The sequence below is a fragment of the Narcine bancroftii genome, chromosome 4 (assembly GCF_036971445.1).
Source record: "Narcine bancroftii isolate sNarBan1 chromosome 4, sNarBan1.hap1, whole genome shotgun sequence".
Classification (NCBI taxonomy): Eukaryota; Metazoa; Chordata; class Chondrichthyes; order Torpediniformes; family Narcinidae; genus Narcine; species Narcine bancroftii.
In genome coordinates this window covers 206,186,166-206,205,553 of record NC_091472.1, presented here as the reverse complement: position 1 = coordinate 206,205,553, position 19,388 = coordinate 206,186,166, and the positions used below count along the sequence as shown (strand labels likewise).

The window sequence follows — 19,388 nt, the reverse complement described above, 5'->3', positions numbered from 1 at the left end:
GATTTAATTATAAATTTGGTTACTTTATTCTTTCTGTTAATTTTTTCCTGGTTTTATCTATGTTTGAATCCAAATTGAGATTGAAATCCCCTCCTATTAATATATTCCCTTGCGTATCTGCTATCTTCAGAAAAATATCCTGCATAAATTTTTGATCTTCTTCATTAGACGAATATATATTAAGTAAATTCCAAAACTCTGAATATATCTGACATTTTATCATTGCATAGCTCCCTGCTGGATCTATTATTTCCTCTTCTATTTTAATTGGTACATTTTTACTGATTAATATAACCACTCCTCTAGCTTTTGAGTTATATGACGCTGCCGTTACATGTCCTATCCAATCTCTCTTTAATTTCTTGTGCTCCACTTCAGTTAAGTGTGTTTCTTGCACAAATGCAATATCAATTTTTTCTTTTTTTCAGTAAATTTAGCAGTTTCTTCCTTTTGATTTGGTTATGTATTCCATTAATATTTAAAGTCATATAGTTTAATGTAGCCATTTTATACTTTATCTTTCCCTTCCGTTTCCTCATCATCACCTTTCCTTCTCATCCATTTCTGCTTTCTTTCTTTGAACAGTTTATAAGACAACATTTTTAACACATCAAACATTCCCCTTATTCTCCTACCTAATATTTCTTTAACCCCATTGTCCCCTCCCCTTCCTGAGTTGCCCATTATCCCTTGTCGGGCAACCACATCTCCCCTCTCCATTTGGATTTGCGAATTCACTCGCAAGCGTCAACTGATTTTGCAGTGACCGTAATTTCTCCATACCCAGCCCCCCCCCAGAAAAGATTTCAATTTTTATATACAACAAAGGTCACTCTCTAAATTCCCTCTTTACTCCTCTCTTCCCCTTTTTTCCCCTCATTAATTCTTCTCTATACACTATATATTTTCTTTTAAATGCACATACACTTATGTAATATATGTATTATATATATATATAGTCCTATACACACGTCTTTTTAGTTCGCAGTCTTTTGTACTCTCGTTACATGTCTTCATCTCTCAGTCTATTTTGTAATTGTTCTGCAAATTTTCGTGCTTCCTCTGGATCCGAGAATAGTCTGTTTTGCTGTCCTGGAATAAATATTTTCAATACCGCTGGATACTTTAGTATAAATTTATACCCTTTCTTCCATAAAATCGCCTTTGCTGTATTGAACTCCTTTCTCTTCTTCAGGAGTTCAAAACTTATATCTGGATAAATAAAAATTTCTTGCCCTTTGTACTCCAGTGGCTTGTTGTCCTCTCTTACTTTCTCCATTGTTTTCTCCAGTACCTATTCTCTTGTAGTATATCTTAAGAATTTTACTAAAATGGATCTTGGCTTTTGTTGTGGTTGTGGTTTAAAGGCTAATGCTCTATGTGCCCTTTCTATTTCCATTTCTTGCTGTAGTTCTGGACATCCTAAGATCCTGGGGATCCAATCTTTTATAAACTCTCTCATATTCTTGCCTTCTTCATCTTCCTTAAGGCCCACTATCTTTATATTATTTCTTCTGTTATAATTTTCCATTATATCTATTTTCTGAGCTAACAGCTCTTGTGTCTCTTTAACTTTTTTATTAGATTCTTCTAATTTCTTTTTTAAGTCCTCTACCTCCATTTCTACTGCTGCTTCTCGTTCTTCCACCTTGTCCATTCTTTTTCCTATTTCTGATATGGTCATATCTATTTTATTCACTTTCTCTTCTGTACTGTTTATTCTTCTTCTTAAATCACTAAATTCTTGTGCTTGCCATTCTTTAAATGAATCTATGTATTCTTTAATAAGAGAAAATATATCCATTGTCTTGCCTTTCCCTTCTTCTTCCATTTCACTGTACTCTTCCTCTTCTTCTTCCTCTGGGTTGGCCATCTGTTATTTCTTTGTTTTCTTTTTCTTCTCTTCTTTCTTGTTTTCATTGTCTTCTATGTTCTCCTCTTGCTGCTGCTGTTCTGTAGCTGTCATTGCCGGCTGTGGAGATCGACTCCCCAGATGGTCGCCTCTCCCGTCGGTGTGTTTTTTTGCATGCGCGGTTGCGCACTTTTACTCAGCTCAGCGAGCCATTTTTGTAGTCCACTTTCTACCGACCTGAGGGAGCGGGCTTCTCTCTCCACCGCAGGCCTCTTCGAACAGGTAAGGCCTTCTCCTTCTTCTTCCGTTGTCTTCTCTTCCTCTCTTACCGTTGGTTTCGACTTTTCTTTTTTTGTCGCCATCTTCTTTCCACCTTTATATTCACTTTACTTTAATTTTTATTTTTGTGCCTTTGTGCTTTCCTTTATTTTTTTCAATTTTTCTGGAGAGGGCTGGAGTTCACCGTCCGGCCACTACTCCATCACGTGACTTCACAACACTTCATTACTGTTGATGTAAGTGTCACTGGTCAATAGTTATTAAGCCAGGTTACTGCACTCTTCTTGGGCACCGGTATGATTGATGCCTGTTTGAAACAGGTGGGTACCACGCCCTGCTGGAGTGAGATATTGAAGATATCTGTAAATACCTATGTAAGTTGATCAGCAGATATTTTTAATACTCGACCAGAAACTCCATCCAGGCCAGATGTTTTCCTCAGATTCACTCTCCTGAAGTCAGCACACATGTCATCCTCAGATATGGACAGGGTGGGGAGTGGTGGTGCAGAGGGGTGGTTCTTTGCTGTAACTGTCATCAAATCAGGCGTAGAAGGTGTTGAGTTCCTTTGCCATCTGCTACTTTACCAGATTTAGTTTTGTATCAGGTTATGGCGTTCAGGCCCTGCCACAGCTATCGGGTGTCCCTTGATGTTTCCATTTTCATCCGGAATCTCCACTTTGCCCAGGAGATAGCTTTTCCGCAGGTCATATCTGCTCCTGCAGCAATGATCTGGATCTCTGGACTTAAATGCCAGTGAACTGGCTCTTAGCAGGTTCTGGATATCATTGTTCATCTCGGGCTTCTGGTTGGGGAAAACCCTGAATGATTTGGTAGGGACACACTCGTCCACAGCTGTTTTGATAAAGTGTGCGACAGACTCGGTGTACTCGCTCAGATTCTCAGCAGAGTCCTTGAACGCCGCTCAATGCGCTGACTCGAGGAAGTTTTGTAACCGTTCTTCAGCCTCCTGCACCCTCTTTCTAGCTGTCCTGACCTCTGGAACCTCTCTTTTTAGGGGAGTAGATTGGGTGAACGCAGAGAGTTTTTTGCCCAGAGTAGGGGAAATTGGTCACCAGCGGGGTACATAGATATAAGGTGAAAGGAAAGAGATTTAGCAGGAACCCTGAGAGGCAACTTTTTTTTACACCGAGGGTCACGAGTCTATGGAGGAAGCAGTTGAGGTAGGTTCTACGTAATGTTTATGAAATAAATTGGACAGATCCCTGGGTTTAGAAGGCTATGGGCCAAATGCAGATAAGAGCGACTAGAGTGGGAGGGATGCTGTAATATGGTTGACATGGGCAGGTAGTTTCCAAGTTATATAACTTTTGTGACTCAATATGGTAGAGTCGAGAGGAGTCACGTGATGGAGTAGAGGCCAGGAGGAGAACACCAGCCCTCTCCAGAAAAGAAGGAAAAAAGTAAAGAAAAAGCAAAGCCACAGACACACAAAACACAACAAATAAAAAATAAAGGTGTGGAGAAAATGGCACCAAAGAAAGAAAAGCCAAAAACAACGGGAAGAAAAGAAGAAGGAAAGACATTGGAAGAAAAAGGTGAAGGCCTTACCTGTACGAAGAAGCAGGGACCCGCTGTGGAGAGAGGAGCCCACTCCCTGAGGTCAGTGGAAACCCCGAAGGGTCGCAACCCACCGAGCGCAGGACTACAAGGATGGCTCACGGAGCCAAACAGAGGTGCGCAACTGCGCATGCGCGATGCACATGACAAAGACAACTCCGACGGGAGGGGGGAACCAGCTGTGGAGTTTAACTCCACAGCTTGAACAGCTGAGTATGACCTGACAACCGGGCTCCCAGCAGGAAGATAAAGAAAATAACGGGAACGAGAGGGAAGAGAATGAAAAAAGGAAATCAGAGACTCATCAGATGACCAGCCCAGAGGAAGAGGACCAACATCAAGACACCATTAATAATAAAAAAATACCCAGCAAACTGAGACAAACAGCCCAACAAGAAAGTCAGAAGAGACACAGACACAAGGAAGAGAGGGAGGGGACACAGGTCCTGAAGTGGACTCAGGGGAAGAGGTGGGAGAACATCAAGCTCTGCACAGAGAAATAGAAGATAAAGGAAATGGACTGTACATAAGATAGGAAATTTTTTGAAGAATATATGGAAGCAGTAAAAGAATGGCAGACACGAGAATTTAATGAAATAAAAAGAAGAATAAAAGGTACAGAAGAAAAAGTGAGTAGATTAGAGATGGTAATGACAGAAATAGGGAAAAGAGTAGACAAGGTGGAAGAACGAGAAACAGCCATAGAAATGGAAGTGGACGACTTAAAAAGAAAATTGGAAGAATCTGATTAAAAAAAAGTTAAAGAAACACAGGAGCTGTTAGCTCAGAAGATGGATATAATGGAAAACTATAATAGGAGAAACAATATAAAGATAGTGGGCCTTAAGGAAGATGAAGGCGGCAAAGATATGAAAGAATTTATAAAAGAATGGATCCCCAGGGTCCTAGGAATGCCAGAATTACAGGAAGGAATGGAAATAGAAAGGGCACACAGAACATTAGCCCCTAAACCACAACCACAATAAAAACCAAGATCCATTCTAGTAAAATTCCTGAGATATATGACAAGAGAAAATATATTGGAGAAGGCAATGAAAAAATAAGAGAAGATAAAAAGCCACTGGAATACAAAGGTCAAAAATTTTTTTCTACCCAGACATAAGTTTTGAGCTTCTGAAGAAGACGTTTAACGCAGCAAAATCGATCCTATGGAAGAAAGACTATAAATTTATGTTAAGATATCCAGCGGTGCTTAAAATAGTTATCCTGGGGCAGCAAAGCAGATTGTTCTCGGATCTGGAGAAAGCACGAGAATTTGCAGAACGCCTGTAAAACAGACAGAGAGATGAAGAGATGTAACAAGAACAATAATGATGACAAACTTCGTATAAAGAAGAAGAATAAAGTATAAGTAAGAACTAAGAAGGGGAAGAAAGGAAGTAAGGGGGAATTAAGAGAGTGAGCTTTGTTATATGTGAAGATAAAAGTCTTTTCTGGAGGGGGCTGGGTTGGAGAGAATAACAGTCACTGCGAAATCAGTTGACGCTTGCGAGCGGGTTCGCAGTCCAAATGGAGAGGGGAGATGTGTTTGCCCAACAGGGGACAAGGGGCAACTCAGAGAGGGGGGGGGGATTTGGGGTTAAGGGAATTTTAAATGTGGGAATAGTGGAAATATTTTATGTTTTAGAAGTGTTGTCTTACAGTGTGTTCAAAAAAAGAAAACAGAAATGGAAAAGGAGGAAAGGTGGTGATGAGGAAATGGAAAGGAAAGGTAAACAAAGTATGAAATGGCCAAGTTGAACTATATGACTTTAAATATTTAAGGAATACATAACCAAATCAAAAAAAAAGACTGTTAAATTTACTAAAGAATGAAAAAATTGATATAGCATTTGTGCAAGAAACACATCTAACTGAAGTGGAACACAAGAAATTAAGGAGAGATTGGGTAGGGAACGTAACGGCAGCATCATATAATTCAAAAGCCAGAGGAGTAGCTATATTAATCAATACAAATGTACCAATCAAAATAGAAGAAGAAATAATAGATCAAGCAGGGAGATATGTAATGATAAAATGTCAGAAATATTCAGAATTTTGGAATTTGCTCAATGAAGAAGATCAAAAATTTATGCAAGATATCTTTTTGAAGATTGCAGATACGCAGGGGAATATATTGATAGGAGGGGACTTTAACCTTAATTTGGATTCAAAAGATGGATAAGACTGGAAAAAAGACTAGCAGAAAGAACAAAGTAACCAACTTTATGGTTAAATTGATGCAGAAAATGCAACTTTTGGATATATGGAGGAGACAACACCCAAAGGAGAAGGAATACTCATATTATTCGGGTAAAAAATAAAACATACTCAAGGATAGACCTATTCCTGTTGTCAGACCACATCCAAGGGAGAGTTAGGAAAACGGAATATAAAGCTAGATTGTTATCGGATCACTCACCCGTTATTGGCAATAGAGTTGGAGGACATCCCACCGAGAACGTATTGATGGAGATTAAACTCCATGCTACTTAAAAGACAGGATTTTAGAGAATTAATTGAGTGACAAATTAAAATGTACTTTGAAATAAATACGGAATCAGTGAAAGATAAGTTTATACTATGGGATGCAATGAAAGTGTTCATCAGAGGGCAGATAATAAGTTATGTAACTAAGATGAAGAAGGACTACAATCGGGAAATAGAACAGCTGGAAAGGGAAATAGCAAATACAGAAAAAGAATTAGCAATAAAGGAAGATACAACAAAAAGAAGAGAACTGGCAGACAAAAAAAAAATGAAACACTACAAACATATAAGGTGGAGAAGATGGAATGAAGCCTTCTACAAGTTTCCCAGCACTTTGAAACCAAAGAGAAACAACAGGAAAAGCATGTTGAGGATCAGATCAATAACACGTTCACACAATCCAATTAGAAACAAAGGCCCAAATGCAGCAAAGTTTTCAAATCTGGGACCAACTCCACTGGCCGTTTTAGTGAACATGATGATGTTGAGTTCCCATCAGCCTTCCCAAAGACATCTTCCATCATGTTGCTGATGACTTGCTCCTGTTTCCAATGAGCAGATCACCTTGTAGATGACACAATTGCGCCTGCACTGAAATATCGTGACCTTTGCCTTGGAAAAAGCAAAGCAACTGCTGTGAATCTGAAATCTAAACAATCAGTGGGACTCAGCAAGTCAGGAAGCACCAATGAAGAAAGAAACGGAGTTAACCGCAGCTGCAAGAAGCACAGATGGTGGAGTCTGGAGCCATGCAAGCTGCTGGAGTTGTTCACCAGTATCTGTGGTGGTAGACTAATGGTTGGCATTTTGGCTTGAGACCCTGTTTATTTGTAAGGGGTGGGGGTTACAAGTTGAACATTCGTAATTAATTAATTAATAAGCAGCAGCACCCCTTCGTGAGAAGCACTCATCACTGTTTTCTGATTTCGATCAACATATCCCATTGTCTGCAGTCTTTTGTCTTTCCTATTTCCACTCACAATCTCTGCCACTGAACAATGTAAGCACCAGAATCTATGGTTGTGTGGTAGACAAAGCATTGGTTAAAGATAATTTGCTTGGACTCACCTCTTCAAATGATCCAGCAGGAACAAGAAAGTGGTGAAATTGGGTTCTGGCAGAGAATGCAGGAGGTCCAGCATACAGCTTTCTTTGGCAACTGGGTCAGACAACACTGAAAGTGAAAAACAATAGAGCATAAGAACTAGGATCAGGAGCAGGCCTTCTGGCCCATGCTCCCCCTGTGCCTGCAGGAAGTGTTATCCTTGCACTTAAACCTCCTCCATCATCACTATTCAGGGCCCCAAGCACTCCTTCCAAGTGAATCAACATTTCACTTGTGAATCTGGAGAGGTCATTCACTACATCTGGTTAACTCAATGAGGTCTCCTCTGCATCGAGGAGACTGGATGCAGACTAGGAGATCACTTTGTTGAGCACCTTGGCTCTGTATGCTGCAACAGCAAGGACTTCCCAGTGGTCACCCATTTCAATCCCACACACCAATGCCACAATGACACATCTGTTCATGGCCTCATGTACAGTCAATCTGAAGCCACCTGCAAATTGCAGGAACAACACCTTATATTCATGGCAGTCTCCAACCAGATGGCATTAATATTGACTTCACCAATTTCCATTCCCTCCCCCAGTCTCTCTCTTTCTCTATCTGACTCCTTCCCTTCAGCTCCCCATCTCCTTCCCTTCCTTCTCCTATTAGAGAGTTATCCTCTCCCCCATCACTTTTCCACTTATTTCTCTTCTATCCTCCCTCCAGGATCTATTTACTACCTCTTACCTGTTGAGCTGTGTGCCTCCCCTTCCTCCACCTTTTTAATCAGGCATTTACCTGTTTTCTTCTGATTCCTGAAGAATGGCTCAGAACCAAAACATTGGTTACTCCCCGTCATGTTGCTACTGCGAGACCTGTTGAGTTTTTCCATCACACCCAGCATCTACAAATTATCTCATTTAACTCCAATAAGCTTATAGCTGATCTGGCCATGGACTCCTTTTACCTGCTTGTTCCCCATAACCATGAATTCTTAAAAAGTCTTAAATATATTCAGTGAAGCCTTATTGAGAAAAGAATTCCACAGACTTACTCCATTTTGGGAGAAGCAGTCCCTCCTTATCTCTACTCCTCCAGGTCTTGATGCTATGTTCCCCCAGTTCTTCACGTGTCAATGGAAACAAACTCCCTGTTTTGACCTTATCTATTCTTTTCATAATTTTACCTATCTCTATAAGTTCCCCTCATTTTTCTAAATTCTAAGGAGGCTACTCAATCTCTCCTCACAGACTAATCCCCTCATCGCTGGAATTAATTTGGTGAACCTCCTCTGCACCATCTCCAAAGACAGTACATCCTTTTCAGTAAGGAGACAAGAATGCACACAGTACTCCAAGTACAGCTGAACTTCCCTGCTCTTAAATTAAATCCCTCCATCAATGAAAGCAAACACCCCATTTGCCTTTTTGATTACCTGTTGCATCTTCAAGCTAACTTCCTGCAACTCAATGACTGAAGTACTTAACTAGTGACCTATCGTGGACACTCAACATCTCCTCACTTGTCAGGAAAGTGCAAACAGCGACTACTTTTCCTGAGGTGATTGAAGCGGGCAAGGCAACTGGCCACCATTATGTCAACCTTCTACAGGAGCTCTGTTGAGAGCGTCCTGGCCGGCTGCATCACAGTGTGGTACAGTTGCTGCAGAGAAATGCATTGGAGGTCAATCCACAGGACCCTAAGAGTGGCAGAGAGGATCACTGCAGTTTCTCTCCCCCCATCAACCTGATCTACCAGGGTTGTTGTCTGCAGCAAACGTACAAAATCATGGAGGACCCCTTCCACTCTGCACACAGCATCTTTCAGCTGCTCCCGTTGAGGAAGAGATATAGGAGTATTGGAGCTAGCACCACCAGGTTGAGGAGCAGCTTCTTCCCAGGGGCAGTGAGAATACTGAATGATCAAAGGAACTGCTCACACTAACTGTCCATTTGTACAAATCAATATTTATTTATTTATATAGATATAACATTTGTCCTGCATATGTATTATTTGTCTGTATGTGTGCCATGCCTGATTGTGTGACTGCATGTGTTGCACCGAGGACCAGAGAATACTGTTTCATCGCATTGCACGTAATCAGATGACAATAAACTTGACTTGACTACAAGCAATCCCAAGTCCCTCTGCACAACAGCATGCTGCAATCTTTCAATTTTTTAAAAATAGCCCCATCTATATTTTCAATTCCAAAGTGGATGACTTCAATTTTATTGAGAAGCCTCATGACTCCAAAATTCTACAGTGTGCAGGTAGAACATGATGTGAATTAAAGAACATGATATTATTGATTTTATGGAGGTGTAGTCAAAAGATCAATTGGACTGGAAATTCATCATTCCAGGGTATAGAATCTTCAAGCATGACAGGGAAGGGATTTTAAAGAGATGGTGGCATTGCAATATCAGTCAAGGAATCCATAAACACAGTAAAGTCGGAGGATTTCTTAAAAGTTCTTCAACAAAGGGAATGTGTGTGAAGCTTGAAAACAAGTGGCAATCACTTTGTGAGAGATATACCACCAGTCTCCCACAGTTGTGGAATAATGGGTGTATTTTATGGATTTTGGGCCACGGATCACAAAAATCACTGTAACAATTTCCTATCATGTAACTTTTAAAAAATTTCCTGTCATATTTTAACTCTACTAGTATACTGTCCACAAAACAAGCTGTTTTGGTCAGTCCAAGCATGCCTGGGTATGCACTCAGGACAGGTTCTATGCAAATGTTGTCTTAGGCCTGGGCCTGCTTGGTCAGGAGAGATGCAGACAGGCTATAAAAGCAGCTCACATATACAGACACTGTGAATTACATTGATAATAGACTGAATGCATGTTGATGCTTATCAGGCAATAGCATAGTGAGTGTATTTAATAATAGCACTTATCTTCAGATAGATTCAATACAGCAGAAATGTCTTACAAATGTCCAACAGCTGTGATACATTCTGTTACATTTGTGGTGAGTATATGCTTAAGGCTCAAAGATGCAGCATGACTGCACTTATTAAGAAAGCCTATGAGCTCTACTTCGGTTGTAAAATTGGTGACTAAGATAAACCCTAGGCTCCTCATATTTGTTGTGCAACATGTAGTCAATCTTAGAGCTTGGCTCAGAGGTACTCAGAAGTCAATGCTGTTTCCAGCCCCAATGATATGGCACAAGGACAAAAGGATCATGTTTTCCAACCTCCTATGTGATACTGCAAATCTGAAATTATCTTTGTGTTCATCTTGAAGTTCTTTATCATAATCCCAAATTTATTTTCAGGAAGGAAACCTTTTGAAAAAATTTATTGTCCAGTATAATTAGAGGGTAGTGAGTCTAACATCAGTGGTTAAAAAAAAATAGTTCTGAGGGTCAGGACCTGGGAGACAGGAATTAATCAAGGACGGCCAGTATTAAGAAGAGATTATGTCTGAATAAGTTGATTGGATATTTTTGAAGAGGTGAGCAAGTGGGTGGATGAGGGAATTGGAGATAATGTGGTCTTTAGAAAGACCCCTGACACGTGGACATGGTGGTAAAACAGGTGTTTGGCACGCTTGCCTTCATTGGTCAGGGCACTCAGAGTAGGAGTCAGTGTATCATGATGCTGTTGGTGAGGCCACATTTGGAATTCTGTTCACCCAGCTACAGGAAGGACGTTATTAAATTGTAAGAAGAGACTGGATAAGCCAAGAGTATTTTCCCTGGAGCATAGACAGGTGAGAAATACAGATGGTTATAAAATCCTGAGGGTGCACAGGCAAGAAGAGTGATCATCGTCTTTTTCCCAAGGGAGGGCAGTCTCAAACTGCAGAGGGAAATGATTGAGAAGGGAGCTTAGGGAAATTTTCTTACAAAAGGTGGGGTGGAATGAGCTGCCAAAGGAGGTGGCAGAGGCAGGTACAATTATAACATCTAAAAGACATTTGGTCAGAGAAGGTAGAGAGGGATATTGGCAAAATGCAGACAAAGGGGATGAGCTCAGACAGGCAATCTGATCACCATGGATGGTCTGGTCAAAGGGCCTGTTTCCATGCTCTATAACTGTACGACTCTGGGTGCACTTTATCAGGATCAAGTACCATCTGCCATTGCTCTGACTAACATTAGCCATTCAATATTCTGTCGCTTGTCTGTCCTCCTCACTAAAAAAGCACCAATTTTAATGTCATCAACAAAATTAGTTTTCAAACATCGTACATTCACATGCCAATGTCATGGAGTCCCACAGCATAGAAAATAGGTCCACAGACCCAACGTGTCCATGTTGAATGCTCTTTCTTCTTAATGATGTTCCAACTGTTGATTTTGGAAATCCTAGGGTTTGGATGATGTCTCTTACTGTTTTAATGGCTTATTTGACTTTCATTGCCTTAACTCTGGTCCTCATGTTGAAAAATGGCATCTACAGGCTCCAAAGGTGATCAAAAGCTTAGAAGCAAGCCTAACTCTCTTATCCCTGGACCAACGAAGCAATTAAACATACCTGAGTTCTCACACACACCTGTGAAGTCAAATGCCCCAAACATTATGGTGCCCTAAAGTGAGTGGACTCTGTATAAAGGTGCTGGTCAAACAAAAATGCATACAAATAACCTTGAATATAATTTGGAATGTGGACTTTAATTACATGTGAACTGTTTGATTACAAATTTAAAACTGTTGAGCACAGGGGCAAATAAAGGAAAAAAAGTGTCTTTGCCCAAAACATTATGGAGGGCATTATATATTACATCCATAGCTCTGCCCTTGTTAATCTTCTTGGTCACATCCTTAAAAAACAATCAGATTCATGAGAAAGGACCTCCCACTTACAAAACTGTGCTGAGTACTCCTAATCAGCCCTTGTCTATCAAGTCTATGTACAGTGTAACTTTTCCTCACAATGCTCCTGAGTAACTTAACCAACTACAGATGTTTGATTCACTGGCCTGTAGTTCCCAGGCTTTTCCCTTCAGCCCTTCTTGAATAGACCCTCAACATTTGCCATCCTCCAGTTTTCTGACATCTTGTCTATGCTTAATGACCACTCAAAAATCTCAGCCAGGGCACCTGCAATTCCTCTCTAGCTTCCTACAGTGTAGTTAAATATATCTGCTCAGGCCCAGGAGATTTGTCTACCTTCATATGCATCAGGAACATCATCACCTCCCCAACTATAATGACTGTTGTCAGGACACTGCCATTGACTGCCAAGTTCCCCAGTCCACGTGTCTTTCTCCACAGTAAAAACGGATAAGTACTCATTGAGGTACTTGCCCATCTCCTGTGGCTCCACTGGAGTTGACTGCATTCATTTCTGAGAGCTCCAATTTTTTTGTAGGGTTACCCTTTTTCCCTGTAAAATCTCAGGATTGTCCGATTTGTATCTACCAGAGCTATCTCGTGACCCCTTTATATCTTCCTGATTTCTGATTTTAGGTTGCTCCTCAGTTTCCAAAAACTCCTCAGGTAGACACTTAATCCCAGATGCTTATAATGGTACCATGCCTCCTCCTACTTTTGACCAGACCCTGAATTTCCCTCATCATCCAAGCTTCTCTGCGCATGCATGTCAGACCCTTCACTCCAACAGGAACGTGCATGTCCTGGACTCTTGTCCAGGAGTTAAAAACACTTCATTTTCCCAATGTTCATCTTCCTTCAAACAACCTGTTCCAATTAAGTTCAGTGAATTCTTATCTCAAATCTACAAAGTCGGCTTTGCCCCAGTTCTGAATTTTAACTTGTGGTCATGCCCTGTCTTTTTCCATACCTTTCTTAAACGAAATAGAACAATGGACTCTGGTCGCCCAAGGTTTATCCACAATCACTTCATCCACACCCTCCCAATTTCCCAAGTCTAGATCAATTCCCACCCTGTCCCTTGTGGGACCCTCTACATATTACCAGAGGAGGCTTTCCTGAACACATTTGACAAATTGCACCCCATCTAAAACTTTCAGACTCTGACTTTCCCAGTTAATATTTGGGAAGTTAAAATCCCCCACTATATCATTCTTATTTGAGCTACAGCCAGCAGCACTCTCCTGGGATACATGTTCTTCTATCTGGGGGCCAACAAGGTGATCATGCCTTTTTGTTCTTCACATAGTCTTGCTATTCGATCTGTCTGTAATGTCAACTCTGACCACTACCGCGATATCCTCCTGGGTGGCATGGTTAGTGCAGTGGCTAGTACAAGTGCTGGCAACTAGGAATGAATCCGATGCTGTCGGTAAGGACTTTGTATGCTCTCCCCGAGACCTGCGTAGATTGTCTCTAGATGCTCCAGTTTCCCCAACCCTTCAAAATGTAGGTTAATTGGGTGTAATTAGGCAGTGCAGGTTTCAAGCCTTTTAACCATGTTGCTTCATTACAATGAACAAAAGATAAAAAACAACGCTCTTCTCTCACCCCCACCTTTGAATCTCCTTTATCTCCACCTCCGATTCTCTGTACCCTTCAATCTTGAGCTGCCAGTCCTGCCCCTCTCTTAACCAGGTTTCCATAGTGGCAACCACATCTCAGTCACCTGTGCTTATTCATGCCCCAAGTTCATCCACCTTACTTGACAAGCCTTTAACTTTGAAATAAGTGCAATTTAAATCAACAGTCCCTTCTCTCTCCCTGCCTTTCTCCTGCCCACTAAACTTTCTCTCATCAGGCCCCATACCAACATCTAACCTCTCACCTGCCTCTGTCCTGCGTAGGATCTCACCAGCCTCCCTCCCCTGACAATCAAATTTAAACCTTCCTGTGTAGGACTCTCAAACCTGCCTGCCTGGAATTTGGCCCCTCTCTGGCTCAAGTGCGATGCGTCCCTCTTGAACAGGTTGCTTCTCCCCTAGAAGAGATCTCAATTATCCAAAAACTTGAATCCCTCTCTCCTGAACCATATCCTCAGCCACAATTTCATCTAGTCAATCTACCATGTGATCACTAGCCTTGAGATCCTGCTTCTCAACCTCTTACTCATTGTGCAGGACCTCACTCCATTTGTACCAATGTGTGCAATGACCTCAGCTGTTCACCCTCCCCCTTGAGAATGTCCTCCAACTGCTCAGTGACATCATTCACCTTGGCTTCTTGAGGCAACACTCAATCCCAGCGTCTCTTCTGCAGTCACAGAATCTCCTGTCCACCACCCTCCCTCCCCGCTCCCTCAAACAACTGAGTCTTCTATCACTATTGCCCTACCTGACTACACCCTTACCTTGATAATGTCAAGTTCATGAGACACAATTTCCCATGCATGCTCTCCTTAATTTTCCTCCGGTCATCCAAATGTTAATAGATTCCGTCTCTTGTTAAGGATCCCAAAACCCAGCAGCAATAGACATTTACCAAGAAAAGTATTTACTTAAACAAAAGTTGTTTTTAATTATCTTCAAACATGAAAACAGGATCAAACTTTAACTTATTACTATTAACTTAACTTAACCCCCTTCTAATTCTAAGCGCACGTGTATATGTAAGTTTAGAAAAGTTCTTTGATTCACAGTCTAATCTCACTTTTCCCTCTTCCAAGTTTTCTCGATGCAGGAAATTCTTATACTGTGCAAAGAATTTAACATGTATAAAGTTCACCAGGTATTCCCATCATGTTAGGGAAGTTGAAACCATCTACAATAACTGCTATGCCGTTTTTAACAGACCGTAGCAATCTCTCTATGTACTATATTTGATCCTCCAGCTCCTGGTGACTGTCTGGTCATCTATAGTAACCATCCTCAGCAGGGCCACAGCACATTTAAGGGGAGTCACGGACTGAAATTATAAAATATTTTTATGTATTTTATGCAGTCAGTTAGAGAGAACAGAAGAAACCAATTAAACTTGACTGCTTCACAGGGAAGGGGGCTCATAAACTTTGAGCTGAGTCCTAAGGGGGCCATAGCAAAAAAAAGATCAAGAATGGCTGACCAATAGTACATAGCCTCCTTTTTGGTCCTGGATTCCTATCCACACTGTCTCTTGTGATAGTCCTCCAGTAATATCCTCTTTAAAGGTAAATGTAATATCTTCTTCAACCAACCACCCCTCCTCCCCCCACCCACTCATCACACCTGTAACTACAGTCCCCTGGAACACCGATCTGGCAGTCAAATCAAATTTATCATCATCTGATTGCATAAGTACAAACCAACAAAACAGCATTCTCCGGTCATCGATGCAAAACATTCAGACAAACAACCAGACATAACACACATACAGACAAACAGTACATATACAGGAGAAGTATTCTAATATACAAATAAATATTGTTTTCTGAATATGAGAGCCTCAGTTGGTTAGTGTGAGTAGTTCCTTTGGTCGTTCTCACTGCCCGTGGGAAGAAGCTGTTTCCCCAGCCTGGTGGTGCTGGCTCCGATCCTCCTGTATCTCTTCCCCGATGGGAGCAGCTGAAAGATGCCGTGTGCAGGGTGGAAGGGGCCCTCAATGATTTTGCGAGCCCTCTTCAAATAATGATCCCAGTAGGTCACATCTATGGGGTAGGGGAGACTCCAGTGATATTCTCTACCACTCTTGTCCTATGGATTGATCTCTGATCCATCTCTGCAGCAACTGATTCAGGATGATCTTGGTGGAGCTCCTTTCACCATGTTTCTGTTATGGCGACAACATCCCATTGATCTGCACTGATCCACACCCCATGCTCATCCACTTTCTCCATCAGGCTCTTGGCCAAAATAAATTATCAAAGTTTACCCATTTTACCTGAAAATGCTAGAGAAACTCAGCAGTTGTTTGGTACTTTTGTGTGTTGCAGCTGCAGAGTTTTTCCAGCACATTTGTGTTTCACTTGACCCCAGTATCTGCAGACTTTCTTGTTTCACATATCTGTTTTACCTGCCCAACTATGCACTTAACAAACTGCACAGTTCCCAGGACTGATTTCTGTGTCATGAGTTTCCAATCACAAAACCTACCTGACACACATCACATGCCAATTTTGGAACCAATTTGCCACCTTTTCTTCAATTTCATGGATTGTAACTTCTTGGACCAGTCTTCAATGTTGTAAAAGACCATACTGAAGTGCAGGCGAATCATACATTCTGCCCACTTATATCAATATATTTAGTTACCTCTGAAAAACCTCATTAATCAAATAGTGGAATGTCTGATGCCATTGTTCCTGCTCAGTCCTTACCATTCCATGTGGAGATCAATCCTTTCAATGATTTCCTGACACTGAGGTGAAGTTACCCCAGTCACTGCAATTACCTGGCTGATCCTTCTTGCAGGAGCTGTCTTCCGGTCATCTAGGGCTGGTAAAGTTTTTAAATTGTCTGTCAGAACACCAGTAGCCTCATCCTTTGCAGCCTGCCATACTTCAGTCCTTGGAATTTATGTACATTCATGTCCACTAACTCATCTAACACCACCTTAACATGGCTCTGGAATTTCACAATTCTCTAAGTACAATATTCTTCCCCTGCTTCTAATGGCTGGTCATGTCTCACATGAACTGCAGCCTTCCAGTCACCCTCGTCTCATTCTAGTTCACCTACCAGTGAAACAGGTCCAGAGCAAATGTCAATTCCCTGGCCCCAGCCCTGGGACACCTGGACAAGGACAGCTACATCATTCATCGATTACAGCACCCACTTCAACACAACAGTACCAAACAACTCATCCCAAGCTACATAACCTTGGCCTCACTACTGCCCTCTGTGATTGGATCCCACAGGCCACAATCGGCGAGGATTGGTAACAGCACCTCCTCCACACTGGGGCACCACACGACTGTGTAATCTGTCCTCTACCATACTCCATGAGCACTCACAATTGCGAGGTCAAACGCAACTGTAAATTCATGGATAACGCCACCACAAGCAGGATCTCAAATAATGATGAGTCACAATATAGTAGGGAGATACAGGGACTAGTAGTTTGATGCCAGGTCAACAACCTCAATATCAACAACACCAAGGACCCGTTGTAGACTTCCACAGGAGGGGCACAGCTCACTTCACGTTCCGCATCAACAGTGCTGGAGTGGAGATAATCGACAGCTTTAAGTTCCTGGGGTAAACATCTCCATTGATCTGCCCGGCCAACTCACAATGATGCGATGGCCAAGAAAGCGAATCAATGCCTCTACTTCATCAGAAACCCGATAAAACTTGGCACATCACCTATTTCTACTAGTGCGTCATTAAAAACATCCTGCCATGGTGCATCTCTGTGAGGAACAGGAACTGCTCCACCCAAGACTATAAGAAACTGCAGTGGGTCATGAACATGCCTCAGAAAATCACACACAACCCTCTCTTTCATCGATTCCCATTTATACCTCCTGCTGCTCGGAAAAGCAGCCAACATGTTAAAAGATTCATCCCTCTGTGGCCATACTCTCTTCACCCTCCTCCCATCAGAAAGTAAATTCACATGTGAGATCATGTGCCACCAAGGACAGTTTCTTTCCTGCCATTATCAGACTCCTGAATGAACCACAAAATTGTAAAATGATGTTGCCTTTATACTCTTTCCCAACAGCTCTCTCTCCCTCTGTAACTCTGAACTACATCTTACTTGTACTACGTAGGAGATGTCTAACTGGTCTTGCTCACAAAGTAACCTCGATCACTGCATCTTTAATGTGCAACAATAAACTTGAACTTCAAAAATACTCAGTGCTCTTCTCCGTGTTCTCTGACTCCACATGCAGAATGACCCTTTGATCCAAAACGCGCTCTACTCTTTTCCTGGTTATCCTCTTGTTCTGAAAACGTTCAGGAATTCCCTGGAACTTTCCTTAACATTATTTGTCAGTCATATTTTACAGCTCTTCTTTGTCATGGTCATTTAACCAGCTGCCTTCACTGCTTATACCCTGAAGGGCTTTTCCTGTGCTATACACCAACCACGTTCTGACTTTACCCTTTATCAACCAAAATGGGCAACTTTGTCAGATCAGTTGTTCTTAGACAAGAGGGAAGCATTCCTTCTGACTTACCAATTCCCTCAGCGAAGTTCGGGTACAATTCATCTGTGAAGAGAGGCTCAGGCAGCTCTCGGAAATAAAGTTTTAATGTTCCTGCGATGGCATTAACATCCATTTCACTCATCATCACAGAGACATCTTTGTTATCTGTAATACATGACAGAGTTTAATAAAGTTAAGATAATTAAATAATATGAATGTGAGTGCATCAACTGAACACAGAAATGGGAACAAAGAAACATGGGGCGGCGCGGTTAGCACAGCACTATTACAGCGCCAGGGACTCGGGTTTGAATCTGACACTGACTGTAAGGAGTTCATACTTTCTTCCCATATCTACACAGGTTTCTTCCAGGTGCCTCCAACCCTTAAAAACATATGTTGTAGGTTAAATGGGTGGCATGGGCTCATGGAGCAGAAAGGCCTGCTACCATGCTGTATGTCTTAAAAAAAATGAACTGAACATGGAAAATACTCTGAAGAGGTTCTGCTCACAGATAAAGATAACTAATCTCAATGGATAAATAATTTGAGAAGAGATAAAAACATAAAAAAATTACATTTATATAAACAGAATGGTAACAGAGGCTCAGCGGCTGAAGGACCCTTACACGTTGCGGGTGGGGGACTCATGGGACAGGCACTCAACGGCGGAAGTATCCAGGTGGGAGACTAACAGGGGCTCAGTGACTGTAGGATCCATAAAGGTTGCAGGTGGGGGACTCATGGTAACAGGGGTTCAGCAGCTAAAGGACCCATACAGGCTGCGGGTGGGGGACTCATGGGAACAGGGGCTCAGCGGCTGAAGGACCCATACAGGCTGCGGGTGGGGGACTCATGGTAACAGGGCTCAGCGACTGAAGGACCCATACAGGTTGCGGGTGCTGGAGACTTGCAGTTAGGGGATTCATGGGAACGATGTATCGGAGCTAAGACTGAGACATGGCTCCAGGGTGACAGGGCACTCAACATCTAGGAAGGTTTGAAATGTAAAGGAGGTGAGTAGCACTGCTAACAATGGGCAATGAAGATTTTGCTTCTGAACACTTTAGGGTGTTTTGTATGGATTTTGAGCTGCTGATCTTAAAAGTCACCATACAATTTTCTGATCATGTACCAATTTTAAGTCTACAAGCAAATGTCCACCAAATAAGCTGTTTTGGTCATTCCAAGCATGCCTAGGCATGCACT

General features: G+C 41.8%; 1 protein-coding gene across 2 annotated transcripts in view; it reads right to left on the bottom strand.

Annotated features, from left to right (window-relative positions):
• The window catches only part of LOC138761507 (breakpoint cluster region protein), a 294,540-nt gene that overhangs the window by 13,391 nt on the left and 261,761 nt on the right, over positions 1–19,388 (bottom strand). For both annotated transcript variants that reach the window (XR_011356352.1, XM_069933745.1), the window contains exons 20-21: positions 18,210–18,344; positions 7,271–7,376 (exon numbers count right to left, since the gene is read on the bottom strand). Coding sequence is in view for 1 of the 2 variants with exons in the window: in XM_069933745.1 (XP_069789846.1) it covers positions 7,271–7,376; positions 18,210–18,344 (241 nt within the window). In the remaining variant the exon portion in view is untranslated. The remainder of the gene's footprint in view (positions 1–7,270; positions 7,377–18,209; positions 18,345–19,388) is intronic.